The sequence below is a fragment of the Alligator mississippiensis genome, chromosome 1 (assembly GCF_030867095.1).
Source record: "Alligator mississippiensis isolate rAllMis1 chromosome 1, rAllMis1, whole genome shotgun sequence".
Classification (NCBI taxonomy): domain Eukaryota; kingdom Metazoa; phylum Chordata; order Crocodylia; family Alligatoridae; genus Alligator; species Alligator mississippiensis.
The window spans coordinates 72,789,044-72,805,835 of record NC_081824.1 but is presented as its reverse complement, the minus strand read 5'-3'; the positions used below and the strand labels follow the sequence as shown (position 1 = coordinate 72,805,835).

Genomic DNA, 16,792 nt, shown 5'->3' with positions numbered 1-16,792 from the left:
ACAAAACGATGCACTGGTACGAAAAAAAAGTAAATCTGCCAAGAAGAGAATCTTAAAATGAGAACCAGAGAATACAAAAGATAAATACAAAAATAGAGCCCTCTATCTCCCTTCAAAGTAATAAAACTATACAGATTAATCTCTGCCACGTTGTGTGTAGCTGATAAAAAAAACAGGTTTGGGGGTAAGAGTTATTAGGTTGCTGATAGTAATTGATCACACTTTAATGAATGCTTCTCCTTATCACATCAAATGCATTTTAAGAAATGCCATGCTTGGTTTTCCCTGACTACAGACACAATAAAGTAGCCTTTTTAGCTTTCTACAGGGAAAAACAATTTACAATTTACTAGGTTCAAATTACAGAGCACTTGGAAATTCATGGAGAAGTAATTAAGAAGATTAGGCACAAGAGAACAGCAGCAGGCAGCAACATAATATTTGATCATTTTGCAGGTCTAGCTCAAGGTGATCGTTGTTAGATTTATTAAGGAAGAAGAGAATTACATGAAAGAATTAAGTCAGAAACCATCAACATGTCCATGGAATACAGAAAAAAAGGAGTGTCATCCTATCACTCCTGACTGGAATCTATTAGCCAAAAAAGGAACAACTTCCTAATATGATCACTGAGGCTTGATTCACTCTTTTTCCATCAACAGCAGCAGCTGCATGCCAAGAACCACTTGCACTATGGCTGGTATTTAGTGTTCACAAAGACAATTGTCTACCACTAGTCAATTTAGCCAAGTCCTGTGCAAGTGTAACATTCCTATCTTTCTGGCAAGATACCTTTGTAACAACCTGAGGCATCTTCTGCTTATTTTATACTAACTTGCATTGTACAAGAGAAAAAAAAAGAAGCACAAGAAAGTAAGATGTATATCCCTGGCCAGGCTTGCATGCTATATCAGAATTTGCTTTTAGGTGTCCAGAAGCCAACAGTACTTCATAAACCCCTTATGTCATCAGATGTCCAGGTTGATTTTTTCCACTTTCAAATCACCCAAGTTTCCCTCTGGTTCTGCTCATTTCTCACATACAGGTAGAATAGTTTGGCCCTTTTACTAAACTATGAAACTGCTCCTTTTCCAGGGCATATAACAACTCAAACTATATAAAAGGATCTTGAATTTTCTACAACCCAATCCAAAGGAAAACATTTTCCTCAAGGTTTTAAAGTGCAACAGAACAGAGTGTAAAAAGGATACAAGCCTCAAGGCAGCAACTGAAGGGACCAAAAGAATCAGGATTTTTTTGAGAAGCAGCTGAGAAACTGAGAAGCAGCATCTCTGATATAGGTGAATCCTTCTCTGTCCCAAATCACATGGGTAGTTATGCTGTGTTTCTTTCTGTCATCAATACTCAGGTAAACTTGGAGAAAGCTACTTTTTCCCTCTAATTCTGTCAGTTTTGCAATGCAACCATGATTTCAAAGTAGCATCATGGCTTAAATCAAACATTTTTTGTACATATTTGATGTTTACACATAGGTCCATGCCTAAATAGTATAAGGTTGGTTATTAGGGTTTTTTTAGGTCTTTAAGTTAATTTTGGATAAAAACTCAATCAAGGTAAAGGTGTAGTAAAATTATTCTTTTTTTTCCACTCAAAGTCTTAAAACTGTTTGCCTTTCCACAATACAGAAACTAGTCCAACCACAAGTTAAGTAAGGTAATTGTGGGGTGAAATTCTATACCTGGTGTTATGAGGATGATCACAATGATTAACCACATCTTCTCAGTGTAAAAGGGTACCTCACTAAGGTCTCAAACCTGCCAGCATCAAACTTCTTGGAAGTGAAATTCCAATTTTCTTTCTTCAGACTTAAGCCTTAAGCATAAGTCTCCAGCAGTTCATGGTGATCTCTTCCACAAATGCATCTGTAGTTGAAAACCTACAGCTTTGTTCTCTCATAAAGGGCTATCCAGCAAATTGCCAGCTATCATAAAGCAATATGTTATTGGTATTAATTCAGAAAACACAAATTATCCATCTTAAAATAGCTTATATGCTAGTTTAACAGGATGGTTCCCCAGCTTCTATGTGGAGAACCTAGTAGGTATTAAATACACCAAGCACTGGGGCAGGCCTTCTTTCTGAGGGTTCATATACATAATATTTATAAAAATTAGTATGTCTGTATGTTCCATAATTCCATAGCATCTATCACATCATAGTTCAGTGAATGTTCCTTCAAACCCAGTTATCTATGCATTCAGATGAAAGACAATGAAAAGAAGGTCTATAGTGTGAAACTGCTGCCAAAGCAGAGAGTCTAAAACATTTAATCTGAGGTAAGTATCTAGGTGCTACACACAGGGAAGAAAAACCAAATTCACAGATACTGAATGGAGGGTAACTGTCTTGAGAGTAGCATTGTCAAAAAGGATCTGGGGATTATTGTGGTTCACAAACAGCATGAGTCATCAATGAAATATTGTGGCTATAAAAACAAGTGTGTCACCAGAAGCATTATAAGGAAGATAGTAGAAGAGACTCTTTTTAGCACTACTTAGGCCTAAGCTTGACTGTTTTGGGCACAACATTATAAGGAAAGTGTAAAGAAATGACGGAGGGTGCAGGGAGAAAGAAAGATCTTTAAAGATTGAAAAACGAGCTGCCTATAGAAAGTCTGAAAGAACTGGATCTTTTTACTTTGGGGAAAAAAGAAATTAAGAGAAAAAAATGAGAGTTTCCAAATATTTGAAAGACTGCCATAAAAAACCACATAGGACAGGACAGATAATATGGATTTAAATTGCAATGCAACATGGTCAAACGTATGGAAAAATTGAAAAGCAGAATAATGAAACAACTTGCCTAGGAGAGTTATGCAGTCTTCACTGGAGGTTTTCAAGAAGAGATCAGATAGGCATCTATCTGGGGTTAGTAAATGCAAACCCTACCTTCATACAGAGGCTTGGATTAGATGACCCTTGAAGTCCTTTTCAATTGTATAATTTTATGACCTTTGATATGAAAGCCTCCTCAGGCATAAAGCCACTTTGTCCATGGGCAATATCTTCCACTAGGAGGAACAGAATGCTAGTGTGGAAAACGTTGAGTGCTACGTGTGTTTTCCATGTGCACACTCCAACCAGGGCATCTATGTGGCTCAGGCTTTTAGAGCCACAGAATTTCACACTCTAGCACAGTGATTCTCAACCAGGGTGATGCATCACTGCTAGGTGTTCAGATAGAGATTTCAAATAGAAATTTATAGGGTTAAAACTGTTCTTTCCCAATGCAGTCTTTGAGTTCTTTGCAACAGAAGAACTGATCTCTTATTTTTCTGTAATCCAACCATGAGTGAAAAGTAAGAGCTGGCAATTTCCAAGGCATGCCTTGAGACTAATGAGGGATGGTTTGAGACTAACAAGGGGTACCTTAAGCCTAAAAAGGTTGAGAACCACTGCTCTAGCAGTAGCCATACAGCGTACACACAGGCTGCCTCTTCCTTATGCTCCACACTAACAGCATAAAGAACAGTGTGGTCTTTCTCCCTTATCTCAATTGCAGAATACAAGTGTCAAAGATTCTGGGAAAGAGAGAAGAGAGGCTGAATGTGAAATGTGGATATAACCATCATAAATCTCAAAGAACATGAGATACTGGTAAATAACTTTTCTTTTCCTGGAAATATTTGTCTATATACGCACTCCATTGTGGGTGACTACAAAGCAGTACAAAACCTTCCTAAAGGGACATCCCTAAATCCTATGTGAATAGTGACTGAAGGACTGTTTCACCTGATATGGAGTCCATTCTAGCAGTCTCCATGGTAATGCAATGATTGCTGAAGAAGTTAAGAGAACTCCAGGCAATTGCCCTGCAGACATCCAAAATGGAGGCAATTTGAAGAGAGACCAAAGTTGGCTGGGCTCTGTAGGAATGAGCTATCAGTGTCAGATTAGATCTCATGGTGTTGAACCTGGTCCCAGTTTAGAGACTGTTAAGGGAGCCTCTCTGGACTCCATCAACCAGACCCTACATTTCTTAAGGTTCGTTCCAGTCTTTTCTGGATCTTCATGGTCAGGATTTACCTATCCACTGTCTCCTGCACTTGCATGATGCCACATGCCAGGCTACTTCTCAGAAGACATGGCTTGGTGGAAGGACCAAGTCAGTGCCTGTATGGAGATCCAGTGTGTTCCCCCCCATAACGGTTCATGCTAAATCAGGGGTGAGCAATTATTTAGGGCAGAGGGCTGCTTACCAAGTTTTGGCAAGCTGTTGAGGGCCGCATGGGTAACCCCACCTCCTGACAGGTGTCCTGCCCCTAGTCACTATCTTGGGACCAAAAGTCCCACCCCCTTAACCTCTGAACTTCACACCAGAAGTCCCTCCCCTTGCCCCTGGAAATACTCCTTTGGGGAAGAAGGTTTGCCATCTTGGGGAAAAAACCCCAAATTCTATAGTAAAAATCAAACATCCATAATAATATATTTTAATTTAATTTTAAAAATATATTTTTGATCTGATTTGTGTGTTTGTGCTGTATATGTAGAAGTGATTGCATAAAAACTCAAAATGCAATCTTACTTGTATATTGTGTACGGTGTGCATGGGGTTTATGGAGAGTTGTGGGTGGGTGGGTATGGGGGTTTGTGGGGATGTGTGTGTGTGGGTACGGTATTGTGGGTATTGGAGCCACAGGGTGCATGCAGAGCAGACAGGGAGTGGGCAGGACAGTGGGGAAAGTGGCAGCAGGGGAGGTGGGGAGTGGAAGTGAGCGGGCGTGTAGGAGCATGGGGCCTGTCGGGCCCAAAGTGGGGTGGTAGGAGCATGGGGTGTGGGCTGGCAGGGGTCTATAGCAGGGGTTCCCAACCTTTTTATACTGCAGACCTGCAAACTGTTTAATTTACAGATTTAAATTTAATTTTTATGGGGGGTAGGGTTGCAAGGATTGGATGGGGTTGGGGCACCAGGGGACCCTGCAGGGGATGGGGCTGCACAGGTGGTGGCCCAGGGGGGCCCAGCTGCAGCTGCCGGACAAGAAGAGGTTCTGCTGTCTTTCCCAGGAGCAAGCAGCAGAGCCGCCTCCCGGTCCTCTGCCCTGGGCATTTCCCTGCCTGCATCCCCCTGCTCCCAGCTGTGGACGGGGGTGGAGGGTCCTGTCTGGCCTGGCATGGGTCCCAGTGCACAGGCAGCACCTTACCAGGCTCAGCCATGGTGGTAGAAGTGGGACAGGGCACAGATCCAGCTGCCTCCCTCCCAGAGCTGCCCTGCCGCCCACACGTAACACAGGCGGTGGAAGCCACGGCTCCCATCCCGCATGTCCACTCGCTCGCAACCCCGCGACACAGGCAGGGACTGCGAGCAGCCCCCACTCCATACACCCCGCACATGCCCGTCTAGGTTGAGCAGCGGTGGCGGCAGGGAACAAGTTGCTGCTCAGCGCGGGGGAAAAGCAGCCGCTCCCCGTCCTGCCGCCGGTGCTCCCTGTGGCAGCCGCCCAGAGCAGACACGGGCTGTCCTGCCTCTCTTCTGCGCCCCGCTGCCCGTGGGGAGTGGGGACAGGCAGCCCCACGTGGGCTCCAAGCAGATGCCACAGGGAGCGCCGGCAGCGGGCGAGGAGGGCTGCTTTTCCCCCGCGCTGAGTTGCAGTTTGTTCCTTGCTAATGCTGCCACGCCGGCCCCCACTCCAGCCCCGGGCTCGCCCATCGGCTGAGCGACAGTGGGGCACGAACTGCTGCTGGGGCAGATGGAAGAGACACCCCGCTGCCGCTGGGCAGTGTTTGCTTGGGGAGCCAACTGCGCTAGGCTTCGCTGCGGCTCCTTTGCCACTGGCTCTGTGCTGGCCAGCGTGGCTGCTCCACACGGCCACTGCTGTCGCACTGAGCAGCACAGAGCCGGCGGCAAAGGAGCCGCAGCGGAGCCTAGCGTGGAAGAGGCTCCAGGAGACTGCCCTGTGGCGGCGCGAGGGGGGCGCTTTTCCCCCGCGCTCAGCTGCATTTTGCTTGCCACCGCCGTGGCCAGCCTGGGCCCTGCAGCGGCTCCAGGCTCACCTGACAGGCCGAGCGGCAGCAGCAGCAAGGCACAAACTGCTGCTGGGGGAGGGAAAAAGCGGCCGCCTCCCTTGTGGCAGCTGCGTGGAGCCCGCACGGGGCTGCCCATGCCTGCTCTTCGTTGCCGCCGCCACTGCCCCGCGGGCAGTGATGTGGCAGAGGAAGGACAGCCCCGCGTGGGCTCTGGGTGGCTGGTGCAGGGAGCGCCAGCGGCGGGAAGAGGAGCAGCCACATCTGCCCTGCGCTGAGCAGCAGCCTGGTCCCCACCACCGCCGCTGCTCAGCCAGGGTGCGCAGGGTCGGGGCTGCTCGTGGACGTCCCCGCCTGTGCCACGGGGCTGGGACAGGCGAGGCTGGGAACAAGCAAGCACACGGCAGCTGGGTGGGAGTGCGGGACCCACGGTGGTGCCCTGGGGCCTGCACCAGCAGGGCCCAGAGCGGGCAGCAAGAGTGCAGGGTCCCAGCTGGCTAGAGCTCTCTGTGGAGCCGGGCCAGCTCCCCCCTCTCCGCTGATGCAGTACAGCTTGGCTACATAGACCCTGGCAGCTGTGGTGGGAGAAACCTCCCTAAGGTCCGTTGTCTAGCTGTAATTTGATTGACAGACAATGCGGGTAAAGAAAGACAGCTGTTTATTTGCTGGAGCAAAGACCATAAAGCCAGCAAAAGGCAAAATGGCCCCCCCCCCAAGGGTGAGGCGATCTTTTATACTTCTTACAACAAAGCAAGACTATATGGTTAACAAAAAGCAATACTTGGGGCAGTGCTCTACAAATCTTTGTAACAGCATATTTCTATTAAGCTGAACTAGCACTTTTTAAAATCTAAAAGTTACGTAACAGTAACATTATGTTAGCAAAACCTTACACAGTAGAAGATACTTCTCAAGGACACAACCAGTAAGCTCAAACAATGGTTTCTCTGTCTTATCTTACTTCTAGCTGTAGCTGATTTTTTTTTAGCACACAGACACAGATTCACTTTTTAACTCAGAAAATGCTTGTTGCAGTTAAAATGATTACTTGACACAAGCAAAGGCCTAGCTATCATTCTGCCTTGTGGTCAGCTGCATTACTAGGCCACAGGTCATGCCTTATATTCAGCTGTAAAGCTAATACTTCTTAAAAAATCCAAATTATTGTAAACCTAACAGTATGCTATCAGAAAACTATTCTATTTCAGGGTAATAACAAACCTGCGCACTACACAGCCTATGCCCTGCGCTTCTGCCACCCTGCCCTGGGCCCCGCCAGCGCTGGCCCTGGCACCAGTGGGCCCCGCACCCCAGCACGCCTGCTCGCTTCCACTCCCCCACCCCTGCTGCTATTTTCCCCACCTTCCTGCCTGCCCCTCACCCCCTCAGCTAAATTTCCCGCACGGTAGGGAGGTGCAAATGGCTCCAGGCTAGGCTGCCAGGGCTTACCCTGGGTCCTACTGCCCCTGGCTCATGTCATCTTACTGCTGCTGCAGATACATATTAATTTTCTAAATTTTTTAGGGGCCCCGCAGGCCCAATAGAATGGCCTGGTGGGCCAGATTTTGCCTACCCCTGTGCTAAATGTAACAGATAGCACCCTGCTAGGCCAGAAAGAGCACAGTATGGAGTAAACAGGCAGCCTTAGGCATCCATCTGGATTTCTTTGGCCCCATCTCAGTTTTTCCCCTTGTATTTTGGCAGTAGACTGCAAAATAGTGGACTAATGATTTCCTGCATCAGTAAATTATATTTTGTGAATAACATTTATTTTATTTGGTGCATGCCAGTCAGCTCTTTAGGTAAACTTCTTATGAGCTGGCAGGAATTAACTAGCAAATCTCAACTTGCAGCATCAAGGAGTGACTTTTAAAGTTCTCTCTTGAACACAAATTCTGTGCAAGCATCAATTATATTGATTTGAAAGCTTACAGAAAATAACTGTTTGTTTCCCCTCAGGAAGAAAGTGAAAAGTTCAAAAAACTCATTCCAGCTTACAGAACTGAAAGGCTGACACTTGTAAAATAAAAACTGGCATGTTTTAGTTTGTATCTAAAGTTTTTAGAATACTAATTAATAAATGGCAAGTTAATCAGGGAGGCATTAGCTACCATCCGAAAATGGAAAAATTCTTAAAAGATTTTTCTTTTCAAAGTTTCTCTCTCTCTTTCCCATGAAGTCATGTTTCTATTTGTTAAATGTTGTGTGGAGTCTTCAGTGGCCGTGGAGAAAGATAATTCATCAGTTAAATAAGAACAAAGCAAACCACATGCATTTAAAGGCTTATAACCAATACATGACACTCTCTGAAAGTGCTAGAGATAATCAGAGACTTCAAGTGATATTCAAGTATAATCAGTGAAACATACAGCCAGAGTTGATCTGTCTTCTGGAAAAATCCACAGTAGATGGCACCAAACCAAAAACCCCACCCTGTTCACTGTATCCTGACTGGATCATTGTGCCCTTCAAGAACACCAGCAGTTCTTCCTCCCTCTCACTGTGGTCTGGCCAATGTGTTAATCCAGCCACAAAGACTCATCGAGTCAGAGACCCTACTAGGAAAGCACTAATATAGCTTTGTGATTACAAAACTCATGGGACAAATGCATCACAATAACTGGAAGATGATTTAAGAAATGCAAAGATTAGCACTTGGGCAATGCAACCTATCAACCTAAGGCAGAAACAATTCAGCAAGTCCTATGAAGAAAAGAGAATCCATTATTTTTTGCCATAGCAATTTAAAAAATATTAAAACCATTCTGACCTGCTGGCATCTGAGTTTTCTGAATTCCTGCAGTTAAAAGAAGTGAAAACTAAGACCTGGCATTTTCCAAGGTGTGACTTGAGTCTAAAAGGGTTGATGATTATTGTCCTAATCCAGGGGTTGTCAATTGAGGGTACGCATACTCCCAAAGATACTTGGGAAAAGGGCTAGGAGGTACGTGCATGTGGGTGGGGATGGAGCGCTGCCACCCGTCACCCTGTGCCACTGCCTCCCAGGAGCAGGGCCAGGGGGGAAGGTGGTGAGGGCAGCGGCTCCTCTCTACGGGCTGCACAGGCACTGGCTGGCTGGCCTGATGCAGAAGTGGGGGGAGTTTGCATGCAGCGGCGGCTGCCACCATCCACCACCCTGCACTGCCGCTCCTACAGAAGTGTACCAGAAAGGGTACAGTCCTTAAACCAGTTGAAAACCCCTGCCCTAGTCAATATCCACCTGCTTGTTTGCTTCATGCAAACTGGCCTCCCTACCACTTGGTACGCAGTTGGTGTTTGGTTTCTCTTACATATTTTCCATCAGGGCATTTGGTGCATTGGATGAGTTATATAACATTTCTGGAGGTGCAGCTGTAAGATCCAGGAATGCTGATGGCTCTGTTGTGGGGTGTAGTAATTGTGGGGGTGGTGATGTGCTGGCAGGTTTTACATTTCTTGTCAAGGCACGGTCTGGATCCATTCAGTGTTCTGGGCTGTAGGAAGTTTGCTTCTGGTGATGAGGTTAGTGAGGTTTGGTGCTTGTTTAAAGGCTAGAATGGGTAGTTCTAGGAAGATCCCTTTAGGAACTGGGTGGTCTTCTAGTATTGGTTGCAATTGTTCAAGGATTTTCCATATACGTTCCAGGGAGGGGTGATATGTCATCATAACCGGTGCTGTGCGATTCATGGAGGTTTTCCTTCTGTAGTGCAATAGTTCAAGTGGCATCCAGGTGGCTCTTTCAAAAGTGCAATTTCTCTCTCTGAAGGAGTGTCCTTGTTGAGTGAAGATTCTCTTTTATTAGACCAACAAGATTTTTGCAAAAAAAAGATATAATCTCTACTATGAGTCCTGATTGTTTTTTCTTCTAGACCAATACAGCTACAACCTGGATACCTGACACTTGTTGAGTGAAAGCCTTTTTGAGATTAGTGAGGTGACAATCCCAGGTGTTCTCCTCAGTGCAAATTTCATGGTATCTGAGGGCTTGGCTGTATATTACAACTTCCTTGGTGTGCTTAAGGTGATTGCTGGTTCTGTGCAGATACGCATGTTGGTTCGTGGATTTCTTGTATATTGTTGTCTGTGTTTTACCCTTCTGGGTGGATAGTGATCATTATGTCTAAAAAGGAGATGTTGGTGCTGGAGTATTCAAGAGCTGGTATGATGGAGGGGCAATGACTTGAATTTCTGATGGAATTCAATCAGAGATAGTAGGTTTTCAGTCCAAATGATGAAAATGTCATTGATATATCTTAAGTATAGCAAAAGTTTGATGGTGCAGTCCTTGAGGAATTCGTCTTCCAGGTTGCTCATAAAAAGTATGGCATACTGTGGGGCCATTTTGGTGCCCACAGCTGTGCCCATAGTCTGGAGGAAGTGCTGGTTATTGAAAGTGAAGTTGTTGCGTGTGAGGATGAAGTGTATAAGGTCAGTAATATCTTGCATGCATAACAGCCTCTGGCTGCTTTACTATTCATTCCATTCAGGAAGAGGACACACCAACTGCAGAAACTTCCTCAGCCTGATGAAGGGTATTTATACCCAAAAACTTGCAAAGAAGATTTTTTCCCCACTATTTGAGTATTGTTATTCAAACACTTCATGTCACGAAGCATGGATGCTTTTGTTACAAGTGTGACATTAACAAGGCTTTTGTAGCAGAACAGACAAGACTATTCAATTTTATAATACAGTACATCAATAGCACTGAAAACCAATAGGGAAGGATGCATATAGATAAGATTACTTGCAACAACTATTGTCGCACATGCTTATAACCAGGAAAAGGATAACTAATTATTTTGCTGCTTCTCTGTCTCAAATACTATTCTATACTAAATTTTAGCCACTTATCAAATTATGTAACCTTGAACTAATGTTTCCCAAACTTTTGATACCTGGGGCACACCTTTCTGGATTAAAATTGGCAGCACACTTCATTCTTACACCCAAAAAGGTATGTGTATGTGTATATATATTTATTTTTTTCCCCAAAATATATCATATTCAATCTCCCTGCCAGAGGAAATCACACGAGTGCCAAGACATACTGTTAAAAAAACAACAAATACATCTTTAAGCAAAGAATTAGTCTTTACCAGTGGCTCCCAACCTTTTTAGCCTCAAAGCCCCTTCAATAGCTTTTCTGAATTTAGCAGCATCCCAGCTGAAAAATCAGAGATCAATCAGAAAGGATTAAGACTAAAAAAAAGTTGAGAATCACTATCTAGGCAGCCTTAAGGTCAGCAGAAGCAGGACCTCGTCATACTATGCTCTACTCTTTCCACTGCCTCCCCCTTTTTACCCCTAATCTATACCTCAGGGAGGAAGAACAGCCCCTGATGCTAAGGTTGTTCCACACATGCTGGTAACCACTTCCACAGCCCCTCCTGCTGGCCCCAGGAGCATGGGAGAAATGGAAGGGACAAACTGGGCTCCAAAACATGACTCTAAAGCATGACTCTGTCTGCATCCACCTGCTCAAAGCCACGCTGCTGGCAGCATGGGCTGGAGGGGGCATGGGGGGTGTTACACAGGGGATGCCTGAAGGTGGGGAAAGGCAACAGCAGAGGTGACAGCCCCCAAAGGAGCAGCTGCAGGCTGGAGTAGGTGTGGCAGGCACAGGGTACTGAATGGAGGGTTAAGGAAAGGAAGAGGGAGGGCAAGAAATGCATTTACACTTTCTCGCACAAGGGGAACCTGTGGCATAATTCTGTTACTCTTGTGGTACACTGTGTGTGGCATGGCACAAACTTTGGGGATCACTATTTTAGAAAGCAGAGCCACAGATTCAAAATACTCTCATCTCATGTCATGACAACAAATGTCCATTTCTTTTAGGTACTCACACTGTCCCTATTACTCGTTACACTAGTACTTGGCTACACTGCAAACTTTAATCCATTTTTCTTCATAAGGCCCTTCCTTGACAGCCCAAGATCATGTAGGAAGTCTGAGATGGGAGACCTAGATTCATCTCTGCCATAAATAAGTCCTAGGATTGCACCCACTGGGCTGTGGAGGCCCCTGGAAAGGCAGCAGTGTGAGAGCCTGAGACCACAACCTGTGCCCACCCCCGCCCAGCACACGGATCTGGGGACACAGGTCCCCCTTGACCACCCCAGGACCAAACGCAGCGGTGGGGAGCCAGCCTGAACCCCGCTATGCCCTGGACGAGCCAGACCCGGCCCCTTCTGCTCCCCACAGGGCCCTGCTGCTGTGTATTGTGGCCCTTGGCCCACATGCACCGCCTGGCTGGGCAGCAGCTCCAGCTCTGTCCAACTCCCTCCCTATGGGGGCCTAAACCCCACACTTGCACACTTACTTGAGGGTGCCTTAAGCATTTGGATCATCCTTCCCCTCAATAACACAGAAAACAGAATATTAAACATCTGTCTTGCACATGGCAAGTGCCATATTTTTAACCTTTTTACTACTTAGTGCACCTGAATTTACACTTTGTCATACAAATGCATTTTATCTTTTATTGTGCAACATTATGTACAAGGTCAATAACATGTTTTGATCACTTACCAGTCAAACAGATTTCAGAGATCAACAATGAGAACATACTGGAAGCGATCATTTACCTGAGTTAACAGTGCAATATTTAAATTCAGACAGTATTGCTAAAAAGACATTTTATATACAGAAATGCAATAAATGTTTCAAGTAGATTTTTATATAACAGTGCTTACAATGGTGATAAATTATAGCTATGAAGAGTCCTTGTGTACCAACAAAATTTAACATCTAATATAATGTGTACTGTAAAAATGTACTTGCCTCTACAATAAATTATTACCCTAGTTGAATTTTAGCAAAAATAAATACAAAACAAGAGAAAACACAGTACAAAATCCTTTTCCCCAAAGACATATTCTATTCAAGAAATATAATCTGATACCAAGAGTCAAATTTTAAGCCATACAAAATGGCTTTCATTTTAAGAATTGAAATTTAATCATGAATGTAAATAAATAAAATTGCGTCAGCTTATGCAGTAAAACTATGGATCTCTTCTTTGCAATAGCCAAGATCCTTCAGAAACCTGAAAACCAAAAATGAAATAGATAAATTTGAATGTCTGGAGACTAAACAAACAGGAGTGTTAATCAAAACATTTTAACAGTTTAGCAGCTACCTTCTGGCATTTTCAATAGCAAGAACTAATGGAACATAGTCCAGTCAAACACACTGAGAAGACCTTCCATGCCTACAAATAAATTCATACATGGAACAAAAATCCTTGATGATGCTAAAACATTTTCTAAAAATAAGAGCTATTTAATATTTGAACTACTATCTGCAGAATCAAAATCTTTAAAATTTATTTTTCTCTAATGGCTGAATTCCATCCTCTCTTAGTGTGCAACTTTTTCTATTTCAACACAGCTATGTATAACAACTGTCCACAGCTGGTTCAATATTTTAGAATTGGGAGAGGATTGGGTGAAGAGATGTATTTTTATCCTTATTTTTCTTCTCTTATAATCCATACATCTGAATAGATGCATTACAAACACAAATACATTACATTTTTTATTTGAAATCTGTTAGAAACATTCTAGACTTTAATGACTCTCAGCAGACAGACTACCAGGAACTAGCAGAAATTACATGGATCTCTCTTTCAGTAATTCTTGAGCATCAGAAATATGACTTTCTCCAAGTTAGATTCATTTTCAAAATCTTGAACACTCAGCATCTTTCAATATTAATACTTTAAGAGTGAAAACTTCGAACAGTCTGCATGAATTTCTGAAATCTGGACTGAAAGTGATGCAGGAATTTTCTATAAATTCTAAACTAATGTTCTTTTAAAACCTGTGGTAACCTAATATTTAGCTTCAAAGGAATGGTGCATAGTAGCAAAAAGACTTGATATAAAAACAAGATTTCCCCTACAATTTTAACCCATTCTTTGCAAATGGACAATTACTTATAAAACAGGGATCCTGGTTTTCCCTGACAAAATTTGCAAATTTTCTGATAAAACCCCCCAAATCCATGATAGAAGTGAAAAGACTGTCACTCCCCCCTCCACCCCTCTGGTGCCCCTCACTCCCCACCCACAGCCCCCCCACCCCCGATAGTGCCCCTCTCTCCCCACCACAGCCCTCTTGCCCTGCTGGTGCCCCTCACCCCCCCACCAGCCCTGCTGGAGGAGGCCCCCAGCTTCCAGGACTATGGGGCCAGGGACCCAGGTCCACAGTCCCCTGCCCCCAGCAGGAGGCGCTAGCTGCTGCAGCAGAACAGAACCCCGGGGCACTGTCTTCCTGCTGCAGGCTCGGGTTGTGAGCAGGGGCAGCTCCCTGCTACTGTGCATGCTTCCTGGGGCAGATAGCAGGGACCACTGTCCCCAGATCTATGCACAGGATGGGGGTAGGCACAGGCTGCACGCTGCAGGCTCAGGCTCTCACCTGCTCCCCTCCCCAGGGCCTCCCCAGCTAGACAGGTTAATCCAGCACTGCAGGGCACAGCAGGACTGCACGGGCACCTGCCTGCCACTGCGAGCTCTGTGCTGCCCTGGTAAGGCATTCCCTGCACATGGCACCAGGGGAGCAGCAGCGCAGGTCTGTGCCTATGAGTGCTGCCACACACACAGGGGACACTTCACCAGGGCATCGTGGAGCTTGTAGTGGCAAGCAGCTGCCTTGTGAAGTGCTGGGTTGCACCTGCTGGGCTGCAGAGGCCCCTGGGGAGGGCAGCAGGGCAGAAGCCCAAGTCCACAGCAGGCAGCCCACCCCCAACCCGCACACAGATCTGGGGATACAGGTACTACCTGCCTGACCCAGGAGCACGTGCAGTAGAAGGGAGCTGACCCTCAACCTACGCCCCCTGAGACAAGCCACCCGCGGCCCATTCCCACTCCCTGCAGGGCCCTGCTGCTGTGCATTGTGGCCCTGGGCCCCAAGTCTCACATACCACCCAGCTGGGCAGCAGCCCCAGCCCTGACCAACTCCATCCCTAAGGGGACTTCAATTTCCCTCCCCTCCCCACCACCTGTGGGAGCTGCTCTCCAGGCTGCCTGGTGGCCATGTCCATATACATGCACATGGCACCCCCTACCTAGCCACCCTCCTCAGGCTCCCTCCCAGCCCCTTGCAGGCTAGAACTCTGCCAGCCTGCATAGAGCTCTTTGCAAAAGCACAAAATCCATGGGTTTCTCCATTAAAATGAGAAACCCGCATTTTCCTGTGGTAAAGGGGAAAATCCACGTTTTGGCCCATTTTTCTGTGGGAAACGGAAAACCTGGATCCCTGCTTATAAACCGCACACACAGTTATGATTTTTTTCATACAAAAATATTCAAAGAGCTGTTTTTAGAAATGGTGAAGTTCTGTACACTATGGGTACAGAAATAGTAACTTTTACACTCACCGTTCTCCTTGCTCTGTAAAAGGTGCTGAACCACAGATGCATATAAGTACTTTGGAATCTTGTTTGCTCCTTTTAAAAAACTCAGAAAGCAGAGATGAAGATATTTTCCCTCGTTTGCCATTCCATTCTTTACTTGGCTCTGAAAGAATAAACTGAGCCTCAAATCTGGAAAACAGGAGAACAGGTTTTAAAAATATTGTTTCTATAGCAGGGGTGGCAAAATATGGCATGTGGGATGGATCCAGGCTGCCACAGGATTTTGTCCAGCCCCTGATGAGTCCCTCAGTTCCCACCTGGCATGCTCCCCACATGCCCGTGCCTGCAGAACTGGTGCCCCTTGTAGGGGCATGCAGCAAGTGGATCATGGCTCTGCCCCAGGCCCCAGACCCAGGCTCCCGCCCCATGCTGTCACGGCCCCGGGATCCAAGCCCTGGCCCCATCTGCTCATTCCGCTCCTGGATGCCGCTCCCCACCCACCCGTGGTCCAATGCCAGCCACCCAGCACAACATGAAGCAGAGCTACTTAGGGCGTTTTGGTGAGTTTGGGGGCAGAGGGCGGGGGGGAGGAGATGATGATCTGGCCCACAACAGCTCACCAAAACTCCTTGAGTGGCCCTCCAGCCCAAATAATTGCCCACCCCTGTTCTATAGGCATACATTTGTTATGCAGCATTATTTATTCATCTCAGAACTAATAATCTGCATGACATTTTCCCCTAGCTCCTCTCCATTCCCACTGTAATGGGTTACTGCCAGAGCCTTAATAGATATTTCTTAATATTTTCCATTTGTCATACAATTTCAACACAGCATTACTAGTCTTATGCATGTAGTTAGTGCAGTCTGTCAAGGCAGAATGCTATATATATTCCATTGTAGAACTGGCTGCCTACTAGACAGACTAGAAGGTTCCAAGGGAAAATTCATATTTCTATTATACTATAACATTTTATATAAGTTTCAGGGCAGTATTATGTTAATATGTAATAACTGAAGTGGTAAAGCAGGCATATTAAATCATGTTAGGGGAAATATGAGAGAATTTCACTAACGAAAAAGCTAATACTTTCATTGGTTCCAAAGATCTGTCACCACGGTCATTTGTTGATAGGCAATGAGCAATACAAGCACTGTCAGCTCTGTATTTGAAACTCACATGAAGCCCACCAGCGTGAGAGCCATCCAAAACATAGCACAAGGGCTGCTAGAGATTGCTGCTATACAAATAAGGTACAATACTGATTTTTCACTTTAAACTTCAGTGCATTCACTCATAACAGTGTAACGTATGTTTACAGCATCTGGATAAAGAATGTATTATGGCTCAGCAAAAATCAGTAAACTGACTTCACTAAGGTCCAAGGCATTATCAGGCATTAACAATTCCATCAGTCTTTAACAGGGCTGCTTAATTTCACAAGGTCAAGAAATCATAAATTCCTACATCC

The 16,792-nt window shown here is 45.4% G+C and overlaps 1 protein-coding gene across 3 annotated transcripts in view; it reads right to left on the bottom strand.

The window, feature by feature from the left end:
* Window positions 1-12,431: 12,431 nt before the first annotated feature.
* The window catches only part of LOC102563183 (cytochrome b5 reductase 4), a 72,354-nt gene continuing 67,993 nt past the window's right edge, over window positions 12,432-16,792 (bottom strand). For all 3 annotated transcript variants that reach the window (XM_006265931.4, XM_019496888.2, XM_019496885.2), the window contains exons 15-16: window positions 15,345-15,509; window positions 12,432-13,011 (exon numbers count right to left, since the gene is read on the bottom strand). In XM_006265931.4, the coding sequence (XP_006265993.1) occupies window positions 12,957-13,011; window positions 15,345-15,509 (220 nt within the window). In that variant the 3' untranslated portion in view covers window positions 12,432-12,956. The remainder of the gene's footprint in view (window positions 13,012-15,344; window positions 15,510-16,792) is intronic.